Source organism: Cyrtonyx montezumae, unplaced genomic scaffold (assembly GCF_038088225.1).
Source record: "Cyrtonyx montezumae isolate F1298 unplaced genomic scaffold, pur_monq_1.0 scaffold_3, whole genome shotgun sequence".
In the NCBI taxonomy this organism is placed as follows: Eukaryota; Metazoa; Chordata; class Aves; order Galliformes; family Odontophoridae; genus Cyrtonyx; species Cyrtonyx montezumae.
The window spans coordinates 23,330,543-23,351,675 of NW_027072034.1; the positions used below are offsets into that span (position 1 = coordinate 23,330,543).

Consider the following 21,133-nt stretch of genomic DNA (forward strand, 5'->3'; position numbering starts at 1 on the left):
CCCTCTCAAAGGAAGTCTTGGAAGCCTGCAAGGTGAGATTTCACAGTCTCTCTTAAGAGCCCACCTCTGTTGTCCAGGTTCAACAAGCCTTGCTCAGTCTTCCTGTCCTTTTGTGCTCTCCCCATCTTGTTGGCTCCCCGTTGACCTCATCTCAGCTTATTGACTTCGTTTTAGTTGTAGATGGGTTCAAAACTGGATATAGTTTTCAATTATCATCTAACGTAGTGAATAAAAGAATAGTTTCTGAAAATTATAGTGGAACCATTGCTTCTACTAGCTATGCTGCAGCCAATACAGCCCAGTAACCAGTTAGACCTCATCATTGTCATCAGTGCACTGCTGACTTGGGTACTGTAAACTGTGATGCTAGGAATCTTAATCTGGTAGTTGACTCCACATCCTTTTCTGTTACAGGGAATAAGTCTGTGCTTAGATACAGGATTCTGCATTTGTTCTTGTGGAAAACAACGATATCTGTGATCTCACTTGGGTGTTCAGTTTGTGGTTGTGCAATGTGGGGAGCATCTTACTTGTAGTGAGGCTTTGCAGTGTGATTGATGTGGGCCTTCAGGGGCTGCTGTTTATGGGAAAGGTAATGCTTTGAAATATGAATTCTCTTCTAGCCTACATTTTTCTTATAGAGAATCAGACCATCTCCATTTTGTTAGTATAATTTGTTTAAGGAAGGCTAAGAGTGTTTATTGTAATTTGGTAACAGAGCAAGTACATTTGCACAGACCTGTAAAATGCAGACCAGATTGGAATACCTATGTAATTTCTGCTATATATAATTTGAAAAAGACTTACAGATGTATTAGATAATTAGGCACCTGATTTTTTTAACAAGTGTTGAAGATTAGATTTCTAATTAGCACATCAGTGAAGGAAAAACAATCAATTGTGCATAAAGCTGTCTGATAGAATGCTTAAAAAAGGAAAAAGAACCTTTGATATAGGAGTTAAAACAGCTTCAAATCTCTTTCAGTAATCTCAACTGGTTTGGTATGTTTGTTACATCACATTTTTTTTTTGACAGATTAGTTAGTGTACAGATACACAAACATCAGTGTCCCTCTGTAATCAGTAATTTAATATATCTAGTTATGAATTTGTGAAAGATTGTACATTGAGAATAATCACTCTTAGAATTAAAGTATATATTGTTTCACAGTTTTGAAAGAAAGTGAAGAAATACCTTTAAATATTAACACCTAAATCCTGTATATTTCCCTATCCCACAGTTCAGTTAAGCAGGTTTTGTTTGCAAAGTCACACTCAAGTACAGACTCACACTCAAGTCACACTCAAGTAAAGACTTCAACTCAGTTGTGCTAGCAATTATGTCTCACAGAAATAATCTTTCTGCTAGGAAAAATAAAACAAGTGAATATACGATCATAGAATTGTTTGAGTTGTAAGGGACCCTTAACAGTCGTCTAGACCAACCCTCCTGCAATGAAATTGGGTTTCACAGCTCCGTCCAGACAGACCTTGAATGTCTTCAGGAATGGGACATCCAACCCCCATCTCTGGGCAGCCTGTTCCAATGCCTCACTGCCCTTAGTGTAAAAAACTTCCTTATGTCTTATATAAATTTCTCCTCTTAAAGTTTGAAACCATTTCCCCTTGGACCTGTCACAGCAGACTCTGCTAAAGAGTCTGTCCCCTTCATTCTTATCCCCCCTCCTGCCCCAACCCCCCCCTTTAAATACTGAAAGGCTGCTAATCAGTACACCTCACCTCCTTCTCTCATCACTGAGGAGGTTGTTCCATCCCTTGGATCATTTTTGTGGCTCTAACATCTCTTATAATCTTTGTTGAGTTTTCCTCTGTTTTCTTTGATAAAAACATAAATTGTTTGAAATGTGTGTGGTATAAAACCAAATTCTGCTTCAACATGGGGAAAAAGTAGTAGTACATGTGTATATTCTGTGAAGTATTGCATTTTCAGGTTGTATGTTCACTTGTTGAATTTGCAATGTATGCAGTATTATTTCATCAAACTAATATACAACTAACTACCGTTATTCTTGAGTGCTAAGATAGTTTAACCACCATAAATAGCAGTGACTTTCACTTTTACTTCTGTATAACAAGAACTTGGCAACTATTGTTTTTTACATGTTGTTTCTGTTTTCAGCAAAAGAAAGTGTAAATTAAAAAATACACAAATAACTGTTGTTAACACGCAAACTTTTTAAACACTTTGAAACTGTGCACTTTGAACGTGTAGTCTCGTTTTCTGTGTAACTGAAGAAAGAAAAAAAGACATTGATTACAGAATCAAATGCTCCAACTTGTTTTTTGGATGTATGCTCATTGACTGAAAACTGAGAGATTACTTGGTGTTTTTTCTTGAATGCTTCAGAACTTAATGTATTAAAAAGAGATTGTTCCTTTTGTTTTGGTTGTTTAAGGGAAGGTTTTAGATTTTCATCTCAAGAAGCTGCTTCAAGTTTTGGTGATGACCGCTTACTGATAGAAAAGTTCATTGATAACCCTCGTCACATAGAAATCCAGGTTTGTACTGTTAATTATTTTACTATTATTATTGTTATTCAATTAAAAAGGTTTGAACTGCTAACCAATCAAAGCTCATGATGAAGGAAGGCATTACTAGCAAGAGGGAAGACAGTGTGACTGTGTAGAGTGCCTGTGTATTGCACTTCACGTTCTCCGTTTAACACAGATCCCTAGATTACCATCACACCTGTTCTAATAGCTCGTGTTCTCAGTGGTAATTTCCTTCAATAGCCCTATTTTTTGTTTCTGTGAAAGACAAGTTCAGTGACTATTTCCACAATTCTTGTATATACTGCATTTTATTTTAGAAGAAGAACAGAGATGTATTTTAAAATAACTTACAGTTTAGGAGAGTGTGGTGTCCTTTTACCCTTAACATGGTACTTGGTGGGCTTGATTAAGCATTAGGGAGTATTTTTTCAAACATTAGGCTAAAAAAGGCCTAGAGTCTTTTGTTTTCCTGTATCTTGAACCATTCCTCAAACTGCATGGCTATCATACACAATGCAGCCTTCCTGTTTTGATTCTTTAGCCTTTCTTTAGCGAGAGGACAATGAACCAAACTCAGTTCATTGAGTAAATAAATAAATACATAAATATAAATATACATACATATATAATGTATATAATATATACATGCGTGTGTGTATATATATACATATATACACACACACATATAATGTGTATATATGACTGTAGTTATCTGTTCTGACAGCTGAAATATGAACTCTGGATCCTGATTCCAGTGCTTTGAGCAAGGAGTGCTTCATGTTTTTCTTGCAAATTTTAGTTAGTTTTGTCAAAATTTTTGTTTCTATCTGAAGTATCCAGTGCTCTTTGTGAACTCCGGAGAATGCGTATTATTTTGGGCATAGATCTTCAAAGTCAGATCTATTCTCCCTACTTTTTTGGGTTATGATTGCTTTTTGTCTTCTACTGGATCTTGCATTAAACCAGATCTGCTAATGCAAAACAAGACTTGTTTGTTTTGGACAGATTCTTTACCACAATTTTTTTTTATTTGGAATGTATTTAATTTTATGTATGCAACTAGATTGTGTCTGCCAGTAGCCTTGAAATTTTCTTCCTCGACAAGAAATTCACATAGGATATGTCAGTTTTCATGAGAGAGATTTCACTATTTTTATCCAAAATGTAAACTCTAAACTGTGGCATGATGTAGATTTTTTTTAGTATTATTACTATCATTTTTTTACAATGAGATTCTGAGGTTTTTTGACAGTAGCTCAATAGCTGAATGAAACAACCACAAATTTGACAGTGTGGAGTGATTTGTAGGAGAGAACTATTCAACACTTTTTGCTCTGCCAAATACATGCCCACTCAAACCTGATTTCTTCTTCTTTTTTTTTTTCTTATTTCAATTCAGAACTTGTCTGCACATAAACTAACTTAAAGCATATGTGAAATGAAGAAAGATTCTGCAGAAATGATACTTAAACCTGAACCTGTTCCTATTCAGTGGGTTGTGGAAAGTCGTATCGAATGTTTAGTTCTGGTGTTAATTTTCAGTTACAAATAAACTCAGGTTGCTAGAGCATTTTCCTAAACTGTCTTGATAGAACTAATGATTCTGGATACATATGTCCTTGTTTCCTTTTTTTTTTTTTAATACACAGATCAATATACTTTAATATTCTGTTCATCTCTTATCTTTACTGAGTTAGCCTATAAATGCCTTACAGTATGTAACATCGAGTTAGGTTACAAGGTGGAGTGGAGGAGAGGTGCCTTCAGGGAGACTGAAGATAAATTTGGAATGAATTTAGAGAGTGAAATAAATTTGGCTCATAATGCGTTTTTGAGATGAGTCTTCAAGGGTCTGTTTGAAATTCAGTTGAACTGAAACAAGTGTGTTCATTTACTTAAATGGTGTCTTGAATAATTTGAAGTGTATTCTTTGGCTTGGGTTTCCTTTAGTCTTCTTAAAGCTTGCCCTTTGTTCTAATCTAGTTGTCTAAGCTGCCTTTCTGGTCAGTGGAAAGGGTTACGCACTTCCTGAGATTCAGTTCTCCTGCCCAAGAAAATTAGGGATACATCGCTTTCCGAAGGCGCCCCTTTTTCTGCATTGTTTAGAGAGAGACATTCAGCAGTTTCCTACTGACTCTTTGATGACTAAAGTTAGATAAGATTTGATTCCTCTAGACTTTAATCAGCTGGTGCCAGATTTAGCATTCTGTCTTGATCCCTTTAGGTTTAAAAAGAAGGTTGCTTCAAAATTAAGCAGCAGTCCACAACTGTGGGTTAAACAGTATAGCTTTGCCTTTAATAATTTATGGTTTTGTTTTTAAGAAGCATACCGTGAGCGCTGTTTTCCTTAACACAAGCACTTTGATGGTACTTGTAACAATATCGTAGCGTATCATTTTAACTACATTTTAATCAGCTTTAGGACATTGACCTTGGTTCATTTTCAAACTACTAAATATACAAACAATTCGAGACCAGATGCCAAATATTTACTAAGTTAGCAGTAACTTTTAAACATAACTTTTTTTTAACATTCTCATATAGCTCCAAAGTGTTGGTATTTAAAATTGTTAAATAAGGGGTTTCCTGCGTCTAGCTATAAAACAATCACTTTGTAAAACATGAGAAAAGACTAAAACAATTGACAGGAAAAAAGAGTCCAAATAGACTTTATGCTTGGACTGATTTGAAGTCTTGTCCTGAAATATCTGACATAACCGATCTGAGTTTGAAGTAAGAGTACTTGTAACATCTAACCATTACTTGGCTAAATAGCAGACTACAACTGGATATTAAATGTAGCTGAATCATACAGAAGAAGATGTGGTACATTGTATTTAATTATTTTCATGTGTAGCTGTACATAAGATAAACTATTATCATAACAGTCCCAGATAGCACGGGACTTCTTAGTTTTATGATAATTCTCTTATAAGGATATTAAGGTATTTAGCAAAATGCCTTATGTGTGACATGCATTTTTAGTGAGATGTGCATTGGAATTTCACTTCATTTTGGAGATTATGATTTCAATTTTCTGTAAATGTCTTCATAAAACAACTGTATTTCAGAAATAAACATCCAGTGAAACCACTGGAATAAATTGGAATAGCATTCATTTTAAGGTACAGGTTCTTCTTAATAGAAGAAGGATACAAGAAATGTCATGAAATTAATGAAAATATTTATCAGTTGGCTTGAAAAATATTTTATTATTTCCGTGAGAGAGGGTGGGTGAAGTAGAGAGAAAGAGGAGAGAGAGAAGAAGCACATCAGCTTAGTTTCATTGAACATTTTAGGACTTTTCCAGTTTCTGTTTTGGTGAGGTTGAAGCTTGTTGTAAGTTGTAGTCTCTGTGATGAAGCAGAAGTGCTTACAAGGAATCAGGAAGCACTTGTTAAATTCTGTTCTCCCAAATATGTTTCTGTAAAACTCGGTGGTGCTTAGTTCTGGACAGGATGATTTAGAAGTAGAATGGGAAGTTGCTTTAGATGCTGTTGGGTTTTCTTTTGATTTGTGTAAAGGGGCCTCTGTTACAGAATCTAGCATCTGACTCAAGTATCCTGGTGCTGCCTGCTGCTAAGCCTTCCAGAGTTCAAGGAAGGGGACTTTGAGACAACCTGTAGTTTAGGAAATCTCTTAATGTCTTCTTTGTAGTGTCATTCTTGTAGTGCTCTTTCTAAGGGATTTTTCCTCTAGAAAGTTCTTGTGAGAGCCCAATGAAATTCCTGAGGAAAAGGTAACTCGGATCCTATGGGAGGGCTGAGCACTCTGGGTCTGATGCTGCACAGTGCACGAGTTACCTTCATGAGATCAGTGCCTCATTTTCAGTTACATCGACTCAGATTATTCACGCATCAGGAAACATTGGTGTCATAGATGCAGGAATTCATCTTGCTTAGTGCCATACTCGCTCTGTGGTGCTAAGAGGAATAATGAATAATACAGATTCTTTGTCACAAATGTCAGTAGATATGGTTGAGTACACACAGTTTGAAGATTGTCTCCATTTTTTTTTTATCATGTCTGTTTTCAGTGTAGAAGTGCAATGTTAAAGAATGAAGCATGAATATTGGCACAGGTTCCAGCAGATCAGAGCAGGAAGATAGATGGAAGAAAATGGATTGGAAGGAAAATTTTATAAGGAGCAAGGGAGCAAGTGTGGTCTGCAAGTAAACAAATTGTTTAAAGAATAAGTGCATAGAGTACAACATCACAAGATGGGAAAAAAACTGCCTCAAACCCAGTCTCCTGATATTTGAAATGGCTACACTATACAAAAAAATCATAAATTAACAGAGTACTTTTTTTTACTTCCAGAGCTTGAAATTGCAGAATTAGTTGAGAGTTCTGCTGTGCTGGATTTTTTTGTTTTGTTTTTCTTTTTTATCTTATAATGTATTTAGTTGGATCTAAATGCTTGAGTGGATCCTTAACTTTTTCATCATCTGGAGCTGCAGTGAAGAACTGTAGTTGACTCTATTTTTGAGGAAGTCCTTGAAACCACTGATTTCCATTGAAAGTGTTGAGGAAGTAGCAAATTTCATTCTCTGACAAAAGATTTCAAAGTTTCTGAAGAGTTTTTCTTAGTCTTTAAAGATGGGATGCTTAATCTACTAAGAAAAACTAATTAGCTGTTGTTTCTGAAAATTTTGTCTGTAATTCAAGAGCTAAATATTACATGCTTCAAGATTTTACTCCCCTTTGTTGACAAAAAAATAATGTTTAACAACATGATTCTGAGTATTTCAGTATGCAGTACAGTTTTAGAGGCTTGAAAGTAACTTTTCAGTCTTTTGATTTCTAACTTGTTTCAATTCCGAGCTTGTTTGGAAGCTCTCACAAGACACGAGTGCTCTTTGACATATGTAGACTGTAGAATGGCTTTAAAGTAATCCTGTTAATCCTGTTTAGAATTTGAAGTAGCATTCAACTAATGTTTTGTATACAGTTATTTTTCTGTGGTAGCATTTTTCCCCAGTATTTATTTCTAGATGGGGAAAAAAAATTGGCTGAGTGGTATGTTATAGCGGTATATTGTCAAAAGACCGTATGCATTTGTGTGTGGGGTAATGGCAGCATGTTATTATTTCAGATACTGGCAGATAAACATGGCAATGCATTGTGGTTGAATGAAAGGGAGTGCTCTATTCAGAGAAGAAATCAAAAAGTTGTGGAGGAAGCACCCAGGTATGTATACCGGACTCTATGCAGCTACATAGTTACTGAAAAGACTTTTGGAAAGCTGATATAATTGTACAATTGCAAGCAAAGTTTATTTAAAAAAGATGCAAAGAAATTAATTGCTGTGTTTTAGTTTGTTAAAGCCATTTGAGTGTAATGCAATTTTAATGTACTTAAGAGAGCGGCTGGATCTTGCTTCATTATGTCCTTCTGTAAGAAGAAAACTGATATTTTATTTTTTCAGGATCTTGTATAAAATAGATATGGATCTTATCAGTTGAATATATGGAGTATATGAGATGACTTGCTTAATACATCTGAGATACTTCCCTTTACCATTCTGCTTTTGGATTTGAAAGTCAAATAAAATATGGAATAAAGATCCTTAGGAATGGTAAATCAGATATTTGACTGTTATAGTAATTATCAGGAAGCCAAATAATGCAGTCTTTTTTCTATTTTGAAATGAATATTAAGTTGTAAATACTCCATGCCACTTTTACTGCTGTTCACAGTAGTGAATTACGGATGCAGGTGTCCAATAACTCAGAGATCCTAAATGGTCTTAATCCCAGGGGTTCCAAAAGGAACTGAAATACACCGATTCTGTGTAAGGTATGGTCTTTCTGTGTTCTCTATTGGGTGATGTCCATCAGAGAGTATAAGTAGAAAAAAGGGCCGGAGGATTTCAGAAAACCAGACCAAGGTCTATGACTGCTTGTGGGGATTCTCTGCATTGTGGATTCACCAGGTAGAATGGGTTTGACATTTTTACAACTGAGAACTGTGATGCAACAATTTAGGATATGAGGGAAAGCACATGATTCAGTTGATGTTTAGTTATAGACAGCATACAAATTAATGTTATACCATCATTGTGGGTGGGACTGGCACTGTTTGTGACCTAGATTTTAAATTTAAAAGAATTCAAGGATGCAAACCCAGTAATAAATGCTTAAATAGCTTTTGTTGCTCCTTGTAGCTCTTCTGTATTGCTCGGCAGTATTTTGCTTAGGAATCTGACTATGTTTTTGTTTATGCAATATGAAGGCTTCATGTCCCAGTATAATACGTGTGTTGCATATATGTATACCTAAGCACTTAGGAGAGTTTTTTTTTTGTCTCAGCAGTACATATACGTTGCTTCCTGCTCATGCTCCATGCCTGTAGTGAATTAAAAAGAGTAATATGTCTTTTCTCTTACCAGTCAACCATGACTAACTAGAGCATTTCTTTCATCAGAAGTATCTGTCTTTTGACTTTCTTGAGTTTCTCTGTTGGAGTCGACAGTAAGTTTTCTTACCACTTTCTGTAACTCTAGAAAAGAGGGTGGGCCTGCCAATAGCTTCCAAATTTTGGCATGAAAATTTCACACTGCTGTTGACTGTTTCAGACCTTCCCAAACCTTTTTTGAGAGCTTTGGAAGCCTCATCCGCCTTACAGCTGCTTGCAATTGACTGCAGAATCCTTCCTGGTAGAAGTGATGGTTCAGTTCACCTAACTGATTACTGACTCCTGGACACATCTGTTCTTGAGGAAGTATGCTGTCCTCACTAGATTATTAATATTTTTCCTCTCCTGTTTTATGTGGTAGCTGCCATTAAGATCTCTGAGCTAGGTCGAAGCCCCTTATTTGTATTGCATAAAGCTGAGAACATAGGGATGCTATAGGCTATTTGAATTTTTTACAACTCTGACCTCTTCTGAAATGTGTTTTGATTCACTTTATGCCCGTGGTAGCTAACTGATTTTAAGACACAGACTGTTGGGGACAGGTTGTGTTTGAATATAATCTTTATGATTTTGCCAAGCAAAGCTAAATATGCAGCTGTCGAACATATCCTTATGGGGTCGTCTTGAGTTTGATTCTCTGTTTTACCCAGGGAATCTGTCTTGTATTAAAATGAAACAAAACAAAACCACTGCTCTTTTGAGGAGTGTTCTTTATCACCCTGATGAGCTTACAGTATTTAAGGGAGTCTTTGTGTTCATGGTGGATCAATCCTCCAGTCTCAAATAGGATTCTAACAACCCTTGCTTATTCCCTTTTACATAGCTAATTGTCCTACTGTGTCTTTCTGGAAAAGCAAGGATAGTAATATTGTCTGAGCATCTACAGGTTTTTAGCTAGGTCAGGGCATAGGCTTCCTCGAATGTTTTGAGAGCTGGACAAAACGTCTGGTGACTTAGAAGAATTTTGACTTCAGCTTCAGATCTTTTTTTCCTTTTCACTTCATAGGCTGAAATTTAAACAGATGAGCAACATTTGTCTGTTGCTTCTTAGTTCACTTTTTCTTCCTTCTCCCCCAAACTCTGTTCCTTTTCAGAGACAGTTGCTATGAGACAGTCTGCTTTGGCAAAATAAAATGTTAGGCTGTTGTTGTATTTTTCAGTCTTGTAGGGCAATTAAGAAGGAACATGTCCCCATGTAGGTAAACAAAGCCCAAAAACTTATCAGAAAATTCACTGATCCCTTTTGATTAATTCAAAGTGAATTGATCAGCGGAATGTAAATATATAAGAATCTTAGTTGACTTCCTATTTAAAAACTGGAGCTCAAAGGATTGTTCTTAACATTGTTGAGAGCAGGTGTTATTTCTAGGCATTTCAGGACCTGTAAAAACTCTTTAAAAATTTACTTTTGCCTCACTGCTTTGGTGAAAGAATGTCCAGCTGATTGAAGGCACTTTGTTTTTTGTTCTAGTTAGATTTTAACCACATTTTCTGTTTTTGAGTTCAGATTGGCTATCCATTCAGCCAAAATTTCCTGAATATGCTTATGACTTTCCACTAAGATATCTGAAATGCTTTTATGGAGAAATGCCATTGAAATGCTTCTCTACTCATTAGGATCACCCAATGCTATCCTTCTCTGTGCCAGTCAAAGAGATCAAACATTTGATCCATTGTGAACTGACATTTAAGTATTGTGTCTCAAAACACTTTATGTCAGGACCCTGTTAAACCTTCTCTGTACAGTTTCAGGCCTTTTCTGTTTGTAGAGTTGTAGGGTGGTTTAGGTTGGAAGAGATCTTAGAAACCATCCAGTTCCAACCCCCTGTCATGGTCTTGGATGATTCCCAGCAGACCAGGTAGTTCAGGGTCCCATCCAACCTGGCCTTGAACACTTTTGGGGATGGGGCATCCACAGCTTTTAATCCACAGCTTGTGCCAGTGCCCCACCACCCTCAGTGGTGGTACAGCACCTGCCATTGTTACATACTGTCACAGAAGGTATGTTATCATCATCCACCATGAATAAGTCCTTAGAACAGACATGTCCAACCTGTAGCCCACAGGCCTCATGTGGACAGGTAGTAAGGTAGCCCCGTATTATCGTAAACTTCTAATACCGAGATATCATTTTCATCCAGGCTTTTTGTGAGTCAGTTGCATGCAGCTTGAACATAAATTGTGTGGATGACAGTGGAATTCTGTGGAGGGAAGGGTGCAGTGCTAACTCTGCCTTTTGTGCCTGCCACACAGTCAAACCACAACCCATGTGTATTACATGTTCCACGTACTTGTGCTGCTTGGTGAGTAAAAGACAGTGGCTGCCAATAATGGTTCAGTCTACATCTATATGTATGTGCCTGTGAAGACCTGTGTTTTTTGTTATTAAGCAGACATGCAAGTTTTTGTATTAATGATTAAACTTGATAGAGTCATAGTAAAACGCTAAAAATGCTTCACAATTTGCAATACAAGTCATTTATGAATTCAGAAGGAAAACTTGTGCCAGAATGTAAAAATGAAAAATGGGTCACGGGTTTAGCATTTTTCTTGGATTTGACAGCTCAATTAAATGAGTTAAACATGTGTCTTCAAGGTGAAAATCAACTTGTCTGTGTTATGTTTCAAACCATAACAGCCTTTGAAATGAAACTTAAATTATGGTAAACTCAAGTTATGGCAAATAATTTCTTGCATTTTGATAACATTGGCTAAACACAGTCCTGTGAACAGTAAAAAAAAAAATAAATGCAGCTGTAGTTTCTGTTTTGATAAAGGAATTTGAGAATAAGTTTCAAGGTTTCCCAAAACAAATTTTTTTAATGATTGCTACTCAATTTTCAGTCAAGATAAATACATTACCTGCAGATTTTCAAATGAAATGTATACAATTGGAGTCAGACATCCAACTCAAATGTCCAATACAATTCCTCTTCACTCAGTGCAACCCAGTCAAGCCAAAAGGTTGGACAGCTGTGGTTTAGAACTTGCTAGCTGCCTGCTTTTTCTCATTGGTTGTGTCTATTTCAGAGCTTTTAGGTGATGCTATGTCCCTTGATTTGAATCTTAACATGTGGTTATTCTTGTGACACACTCTCAACTGTTTCCTAAAGTTACTCTCTATTTCATCTCAAGTAGGAAATAATTTTCTTAGTATATTGTTTCCTTTTTGTACTAGACGTGTGTTCAGGATTGTGGTAGTCTTATCTATCTTAGACATTTGTTTTGCAAAGTCTTTTTAAATTGAAAGACGCTCTTTCAATTTCAGTTCAAAGGACAAATATGTTTTTATTTTTTCTGACTGTGACAGAAAGATCTAAGAGGAGATTTCAAAAGGGAAGCTATTTTACCAGTAAGTGCCTGCAATGCAATGCAAGTGAAACAGTCGAACTCTTCTTGTGACCTTGTTGGCATGCACCATTGTTAGCTTCTCTAAGAAATCTTTCTATTCTTGGAAGGTGCACAGACAGCAACTTTTTTTCACTTTTTGCAAGCACTAAGCTCTCTTGGTAATGCCTCAGTTTAAGGCTATGTACTTGAGGATTGTTTTCCAGGTTACCTACTAAAGTGTTATGTGAAGTCACCAAAAATTTAGCATAGAATAGTCCAGAACTTAATGGAAAAATATGTCATTGCTGAGTACTGTGTGCATGTTCTTCTCAGAGTTGTGCAGCATGCATGTGTGTCAGAAACACATTTCCTGTTACTCTGTCTGGAAGTCTTTGAAGGATTCTGGGCTAAAGGAGCTTGTGAGCCTGTTCTGTTTGTAACCGTACAGAATTTAGATGCTGAGGCTAAATCTTTATTCTCAAATACTGTAGTGTATTTATGCCTGCAATGTGGTTGTATGCACAGGTATCTCAAAGAAGAGTGGTTATTGTAGGTAAGTAATTATTTTAAACAGACATCATGCCCAACTATTTCCTTAGAGCAGATAAACTGACCTTGAAATGTAGAAAATGTGGGTACTATTATCTCCCAGTGCAGTGGTATCTTCAGAGGAAGGTTAATGTTACAAAGCTGAGCAGTGACTTGACTTTATCTGAGTGATGGTGATAGTTTGGGAAACATTATCTGATGAATTGGAGGTAACATATTGCCCATGTGGTCACCTCTCTGGATGTAGAAACAATAGAACAAAACAATTGGTCTGTCTTTGATCAACTTTACAATAGCTTGAGGAAGGTCCTATAAGTGAAATGTCAGGTCTGATCTTATTTGTTCTTTCTGGTGCTTTTATCTTGCAAATCCTTTTTATTTTGCAGCTTTCATGCTGCTCTAGGAACTATTTGGTTGGAAGAATTAAAGGTATATGTCTGAGAAAAAAGTTGAAGTCAGGTTTAAAATGCTGTGTTTTCAAGTGGTGGCTAATTATACTGGAGAAGATGTATTTCAGTTGTAAAAGGTGAGTAGTTAAAGAATAGAGAAACAATGATAGGGACAATATGAAAGAAAAAGCAACAGAGGGGAATAGGAAAACTTGAGTTAATTAACCTAGCTGATTGCAGGGATATTCCAGTCATTTTAGAGCATAAAGCGTAACCACATGGCAGAGATCAAGTTGAGCAGTGTGACACTTCTTTTCCATTCTTTGGCTACAGCAGGAGGTGTACAGAGAGATCTCTGACATACATTTAACAAACATAGGGAGACACCACTGTAATAAAGGGGAGTAACTGTCTTTCATCCGTATGAGAAGTAATAATGGTTATTCTAGAAATAGAATATTAAGCCAATATTGAAAAGGTTCTGTTCTTCATAAACTACTCATTGACCTTTCATGTTCAAAACCTTGCAGAAACCCTGAGTTGAATTGTAAGTTAATGACCCTGTACAATACATTATCTTATTGAATCAAAGTAAGAAATATTATGAAAATCTTTTGTTATCAACACCTATTTTTGATAGATAGGGCACAGTTTCACTCATCTTTTTTTTTTTTCCCTTTGATCTGGCATAGGATCTACCAACAATTTTCCTGTGCTCTGTGATCTTTTCCTGTTGACCCAGTTGATGCCAAGAAAGTTCTTTTTTTTCCTAAAATTCTTCAACTGTTTGCCTTACTGTCCATTAGAATCCACCCCTGTGGCACTTACTGGAATAGGGTGCTAGAGTATATATACTTTTCTCATGGAGAGAAATATCTATTCCTTTGCCTCTCAGTTTGTCTGGATATTTCCTTGCTCTTTGTGTCATGTCAGATATGGCTGGTTATGGCAGAAGATTCTAGCTGTTGTGTGATTTTCAGTTTTAATAAAAGAAAAGAGAAAAGAGAAAAGAAAAGAAAGAAAAGAAAGAAAAGAACAACAACCCAGAGATAAGTCCAGACCCAGGCTTCTGACTGAGTACAGTCCAGGGAATCAGGTGGAGCTTTCCTGCTGTTGGTGGAACCACTTCATATCCAGGAGGCTCATGCCTAGTCATTTGTAGAATTAGGACCCACTGTTGAAGACACCTCAAGGAGTATATAACGTTTGATATGGTGGCCTTTCTGTTTCAGCCTTAAAGTTAAGGTAGAAGTGCCTTCCTATTCCTTTACAGAAGTAATTGAGAGGTGAGATACCTGCCCTAATATATGTCACCACAGAAATATAGTAAATGTCTTTATAAGCTTGCATAAAACTAATTGCTGCATCCTGTCTTTTCTTGAAGGTCAGTGTATGAGCTTGAAGGGCAGCTTGTTCCACAGCTTTGATTGAAAACCACAGGAATTTCCATAGCTATGAATAAACAACCTGCGTAGGTTATAACCTGTGTATACCATAAATCTAAGTTTACAAAGTGGAGGAGACTAACATGCAGGGATATGTATTATCCTCAATCTTTCGATGCATTTGGGCAGTGACAGTGGCGTACTGCTTTCTTAGAATGAGGGGATGGAATCTTGGTGGATCCCAAGGTGGTAGCTGAGCTGCTCTTTGAATGCCGTTGCGTGGTGTCTTTGTTTTGTTGAGAGTAATGAATTGCAATTAACAAACACTTAACAAACAGTCTTCAGCTTACAAGTAAAGCCAAGAGAGGAGATACAGAAGGTGAAGGTTTATCATGGCATTGTTGGCTGTGTTTTTGCTATGTATTATGAATACACAAATTTTTCCATGACAGTTTTGCTTCTATAGGAGGCTTAAGTAAATACTTCATGAACTTCCAGAATTTCTTTATTTCATAGAGTATCATTGGAACAGGTGGAGTCAGAAGACAAATTCTCCTTTGACCTGATTTGTCATTTGACATTCTTGTTTCTATTGGATAATTTCTTAATAGTTTCATTATGGCTCTTTATTTCTTAGTTACAGTTCCTATGAAAATAAACGTATTCTAAAATGGCATGCATTTGTATGTATTTATTTTCATTTAACTTGAACTTATATAGATCTTGGTGCTTTAAAAATATAAAGAATATATTTTAGAGAATACTGTTATTTATCTTTAATTTTTGATACATGAGTGGTTAATTGTGAGTATGTGGTGTATCTGTTTAGGAGCAATATAAATGTAAAGGCTTACATTTGACAGTTTTCACATATTTTCATTACTTGAATAACGATACTGGTAGTTTAAGCAGAAAATGAAATGATCCTTCTTTTTCTTCTTTTAACTGAAGAAAAGCATTGTTTTTGTACTGTAGCACTTTTCTAGATCCTGAAACTCGAAGAGCGATGGGAGAACAAGCAGTAGCTCTTGCCAAAGCAGTTAAATATTCCTCTGCTGGAACAGTAGAATTCCTTGTGGACTCCAGTAAGAATTTCTACTTCTTGGAAATGAATACTAGACTTCAGGTAAGAAAAACAGCTCTTCAGAATCAGAAAAGTGTTATTTAAAAAAACAGAACATAACCTCCTTCCATACTTTGGGGTCTGCTCCTGCAAAGGCTTATACATAACTAAGTTGACGGATGTGAGCACTTCCAACTAACTTAAAAGATCCAGTCGCTTAAGTAAGCCTGTGTATACAAGACTTAGCAGCCTTGAGCCCTTGTAGAGCACTCAAATAAGCATTCTGAAGTTTTTTTGCTCTTTGTTACACTTGACCTAAAGACCTTTCAAGAGGTCGCTGTTAAGTGCCACTGTGAGCATGCGGTAAGTGACTAGCCACTGTGCTCTGATGATTTCCCCTGGTCCCTCAAGTTTCTTTTCTGTTTGATGATCACTTACTGATTATCTCTGAGAGAGTGACTAAAGCTACGTGTATGTCAGAAATAAAAACACTGGCAACCTGCATGTGATTGAAAACACGAGTAGGGTAGCATTTTTATAGCAACTCTTGGAGCCAGTGCTATGTATTATTACAGTGTGTACTGCAAATGAGTGGACAGTGTGTTTCCTGGAGAACTACACTCCTACCTCTCAGTTGAACATGATAACATGGTTCTGTTAATAAACCATGTAAGCAAGTATATACTTTGAAATCTGAATGTCACTCTCAGAAACAAGAAGAAAGTCCAACTTGTATGAATGTAAATACTATAATCACTGTTCTCTCACTTTGTTAAATTACACCAGAAAGACTGAAATTTGGAATCAAACAATAGAGCCATCAGCTTCTTTTTAAGTTTTAGCAACATTTCAGTGGGGCTGTGTTCTGCCTGCTGCTTGCATGTGTAAGCAGTGATAGAGTGTAAAGAGGTGCTTGAAATCCTAACATATATGAGTAACTTTGTATAATGGCTGGGTGTTGTGGCTAAAGAGATGAGGGGAATTAGAACTCAAAGGAGTGAGGGTATTAAAGGAGCTGGTACCAAGGGAAGACTGCTGGTAAAATTTGCATTGCCCGGCAGCAGTGTTTTTTGAACTACTCATAACAGTTGTAATTTACTTACACTTTTGCTAGGAGTTTGTATTCTTGGCACGATCTTCTCTACCTTAGATTCTGTTAGAAAGAACAACTGCTAAGCACTTTGTGTAATTTATTAAAATGTTAAGAGGAGTTTCTCTATTTGAACATATTTATTATGCTGTTCTTGAGAAGAACCATTTTCAGACACTCTCCGTACTCCTGTGTGAAGAGAAGAAAATTCGTGTTTGGTTTTCTGTGTAACACACCTGAAGTCCAAAACTGCTTCTTTGCTCTAACATCCTACTGATAATTGATTCCTAAATGGAAATAATAATGAAGTATCCTTAGAGCTGATTCTCTTTTCAGTGTGTTTCGTTAAGATGCTATCTATTCTGTTTTGTGATGTCTCTCCCCTACCTGCCTTAATACATAGTGGCAAGAACTTTGGAAGGTTCAAGCCTCAAGCTTGCTCAATTATAGAGGTCTCCACGTACACAGTAGGAAAGCTTCCATGAATCCATCTTTCAGGATTTAAAGTCAGGACTTTAAAGATCTTCTTGAAATATAGCCTAAGCAATTTGACAGCCCCCTATAATACCTGATTCATTCTTTCCAACCCTTAAAGAAATTTACTAATCTTAAATTACAGTGCTTGTGTAGATATTGTCTCATTTCTCTACCCTGACTCTGTATTGTCTCTAATTAGCATTTCAGCTTGAGGCTCGAGAGTAGTAATTTTCTCTGATTCTTCTCCAAACTTACCCAATTGATCTGTTGCTTCTTCCAAGTCTCAGGCTTTACTTTCTATTCTGCTGACAGGCAAGTAACTAATATCTCCCTTCCATTAAGAGCCAAACATAGAAACTCTAATGAAGCTTTTTTTGTCCAGATTTAACTTAAGGACGAGGAATGTCTCCAGGTGTCCTTCTTTTACTTTGGTCCTTTTACATCTTGAAACTGTGAGCAATGACTGACAGACTCACCCTCTTTTTGAGTAGTACTCAACAGTTGGAAGGACTTCCTTAAATGATAAACATCTTGTTCATAAATCATGTTCCTAAGGTCTTTGTCAGTGTGCATTACAAACACAGTTACCTTTACATCATCAGAACGCTTCTACTAAGTTATGCAGTTTTCTGTGTCTGATTCAGTATTTACGCAATCTCTAGTCAGATCACCGGGATCTTTTTACTTTATATAGACTTCAGAATGAACTTGAATAAAGCCAGCTAAACCATGTCCAACGTTTGACAAGGCTTGCTGATTTCTCCCCTCCATCTCTTTGGTGTATGTCAGAGATCTTCTAATGTGTTTTGTAGATTATTTTGCAGTAAATGAGAACTGTTATTGTTCGGCTATCTTTTGGGGGAACTTTCTGGGATTATATCTTTTAAGCTAAACAGTCCTGCAATTGAAGAAAAAGAGCACCTTACAGGATGTTAATATTTTATGTAACTTTTGTGTGAGGCATTGCTGCAACATGAGATTGGACAGTGATAATAAGCTTGTGAATCAGCTTCATTGTCTCTTGTATGATACATAAATCTTTTACAGATGTTTTAATCATTCAGATAGAATGAATTATTCTCTGCTACTGGCAGTGCACTTTTTGTTACTTGCTTTTCTGCCATCCTTCAAAAGCTCACTGATAAGACACAAGATTGGATAACTGAATAGCAAAACTTGTTATTTTCCCTTTTCACAAGAAAGTGCAGAAACATCTGCTCTGCCAGCTACAAGGGAACTTCCTGTATGCTGTCATTTAGTGCACTTTTGGAGTGGTTTTTAGGCAACTACCACTGCTAAATTGTTGAGGCAGACCAGATGTTGAATATCTGATTCTTTATAGCTGCTCATGCTGTGGTGTGCTTTATGTTACCTAGTTGTCATCAGTCTAATAAAACGCAGTCATAATCCAGAGTAGCTAAATGAGAGCTTTGAAATAAAAGTTACTGACCCCTAACTTCCAAATTGTGTCAAAGTCTCTGCATCAAACTACCTTGAGAAGTGCTTGCTTTCACCAGAAGTTTTGTTTTGCAATGAAAAACAGAATGTTTTCTTTTCTTTTGACTTGATATGAAGAGTCTGCAGTCTGTAAATAAAGAATATCTGTTAAGGTATGGGTGTGCAGTTTGACTAAGCTTCTTAAAAGGGAATCAGTTGGTGACAGCAAAGAGAAAGCATCAGATGGCTGTTTGTACTGCCTTCAAATGAGAAGCATCTCTTGTTGGCTTGAGAAAAGCTAAGACAACTGTGATGATGGGTATAAAGAGTACAGTTGCTATAAGTGTGGTTTGCATGTCTCTTTCTCAGATCTGCTCCCAGTCTTCTGCCTCCTTCATGTGTTGAGTGATTTAAAATGACAAGTGAGCACTCCCTTCCTCCTCAAAACATAACCAAGTTTGCTTAGAGTAATGTGATTGAAAAGGTGAATTGCATAGACTGTATACAATCCATTCAATTCAGTGCAGTGAAGTTGAGAGCCACTGCAGTTTGAATAGCAATGTGTTTTCTCCTTGTGACAGTTCGAATATCATTACCTTTTAGGGAATGAAAGTTACTTTTGTAGAATGTTCTATCGATGTGTTTCTAAGAGGTTTATTGAAAACAAATGTCCTGTCTGTGTTTTTATTTTACAGTTAGTTGTAGAGTATTTTACTATTTAATGTAAATGTTCTTTTAAAGTAACTTATTTCCAAGGCATAAGGCAAATAAATTTCCACACATCCATAAGTTATCACCATGCTAAGATTTTTAATAACTTCTAACGCTTTCATCAGACTTTAGTGTCACCTGTAAAATGTTTTCACTGGAATTCACTGTATTCACTTCATTTTTACGTGCAGCAGTTCTGTACCTTTCTACCTTCCTCTTCTATTTGTCCTTATGAAAATATAAAAAGCACGATTTAGAAATATCTAGAAATACATAGAAATATTATTGATTTGGAGTTCTAGTGATGTTAACTCTTGCTTATGTCAGTCTTATAATGGTATCTGTATTCTGTTGTACATAGTTAGGCAGCACCCGCTACACGTTTGCTCAGTGAAGGAGGGAAGAGCTGGAAAACATTGCAGCTGCACTGTGTAAGCACAAGTAGCAAAAAGTAAACAGCAAAGTGATGAGCTCAGTCCGGATTGCCAGAGAAAACCACAGTGAGGAGGGGACTTCAGTATCCGTAGCAGACTCATGGGATGGCGAGAGATGGTTTTGTTGTCCTTGCATGCGTAACTGTCTGGAGGATGAATTGTGATAGGTGGGAAGGAGGATGGCAGCAGTGAAAGGGGCTGTCAGCAGTTAGGGGAGTAGATTTCTACAAAGTCTGAATGGAGGGATTTCAAAGTAAAGTCTCAAGTGACTGTTTCTGCCGTTTGCTGAGGCTCTTCATATTTCTTAATACTGGAATCTTGTTTTACTGTGACACTTTGCTTCAGTCATTTTAAATCGGCTAACGAACAGTGTCAGATGGTAAAGACTTTCAATTGCTACTAACCTGGGCTGAATTTGAACTACTGACCTTAAGGTGAAAGGTCTCTTATCCCATTACCAATCCCCTAAGCCCACCAGAATCCATTCTGCACACAGTTTATACCAGCTGTTCATGGCCATTTTTAGAACCGAAAGAAAAGGTGATTTTGCTGCCAAACAACACTTCTTCACACAAGAGGGTCAGCCGACAACAGTTAACCAGATTTTTGCCACATTCTTGCCTCCTAATGCAACTTCCATTATGTAGCTACTGGTTGTCTGCTTTTCAGGCTTTCCAAAAGAACTACAGAAAAGCATTGCTAATTGTTGTTGACAGAAGAGACCGACATTGTTTGTCTAAGTCATTGAATCTGAAAGATGCCATTAACAGTGCTGCCAGGGCATGGAGTGATATCTTAGAGACAACGCTACCATGTAGCTATCATAGAATGCTATTAAAATTAGAGAGAAAGCAAGCTCCATTTTTTTATAAGTTAAAAAAGAACTCTTTTCAAATTATACATTAGTTTCTTTCCTTTGGTGAATTTGGTGTAAAGAAAATGCGAGAATGGATGCATTGTGACAAGACCCATCTTGAACTAAGTACTCGCAGAGCCCTTTAATGCTACAGCTGTAGCATCTCCCATAAAGAAAGTGTAAGGCAGTTTTGTTAGGAGCAAGTTTCTTTGTTTTGTTAGAGGGAGCTTGAAGTGGAAAGGAATTGTATAGAAATAGTGAATTTCAAGAGTTCTTCAGAAAGTAATGCTGAAACTGCAAGCTAAATAACCTGTTGATATCAAGAGTGTGTTGTTGAGAACACAGGGGAGACACTCGGTATTCATAGGCTATATAAGTTATTTCTTACCTGCGTCTTTCAGTACAGATACAGTGAGGAAACAAACTCTTGCAAAACAGAAGTTGCCAAAAGTGAATCTTTGATTATTGGAAGATAATTTTG

The 21,133-nt window shown here is 36.7% G+C and overlaps 1 protein-coding gene across 3 annotated transcripts in view; it reads left to right on the top strand.

Annotated features, from left to right (window-relative positions):
• Positions 1-21,133, top strand: part of PCCA (propionyl-CoA carboxylase subunit alpha) — a 263,973-nt gene that overhangs the window by 92,102 nt on the left and 150,738 nt on the right. For 2 of the 3 annotated variants that reach the window (XM_065740812.1, XM_065740815.1), the window contains exons 10-12: positions 2,418-2,520; positions 7,610-7,704; positions 15,560-15,710. In XM_065740812.1, coding sequence (XP_065596884.1) covers positions 2,418-2,520; positions 7,610-7,704; positions 15,560-15,710 — 349 coding nt within the window. Of the gene's footprint in view, positions 1-2,417; positions 2,525-7,609; positions 7,705-15,559; positions 15,711-21,133 lie in introns of all 3 variants that reach the window. The other variant, XM_065740814.1, reaches the window with a different exon arrangement.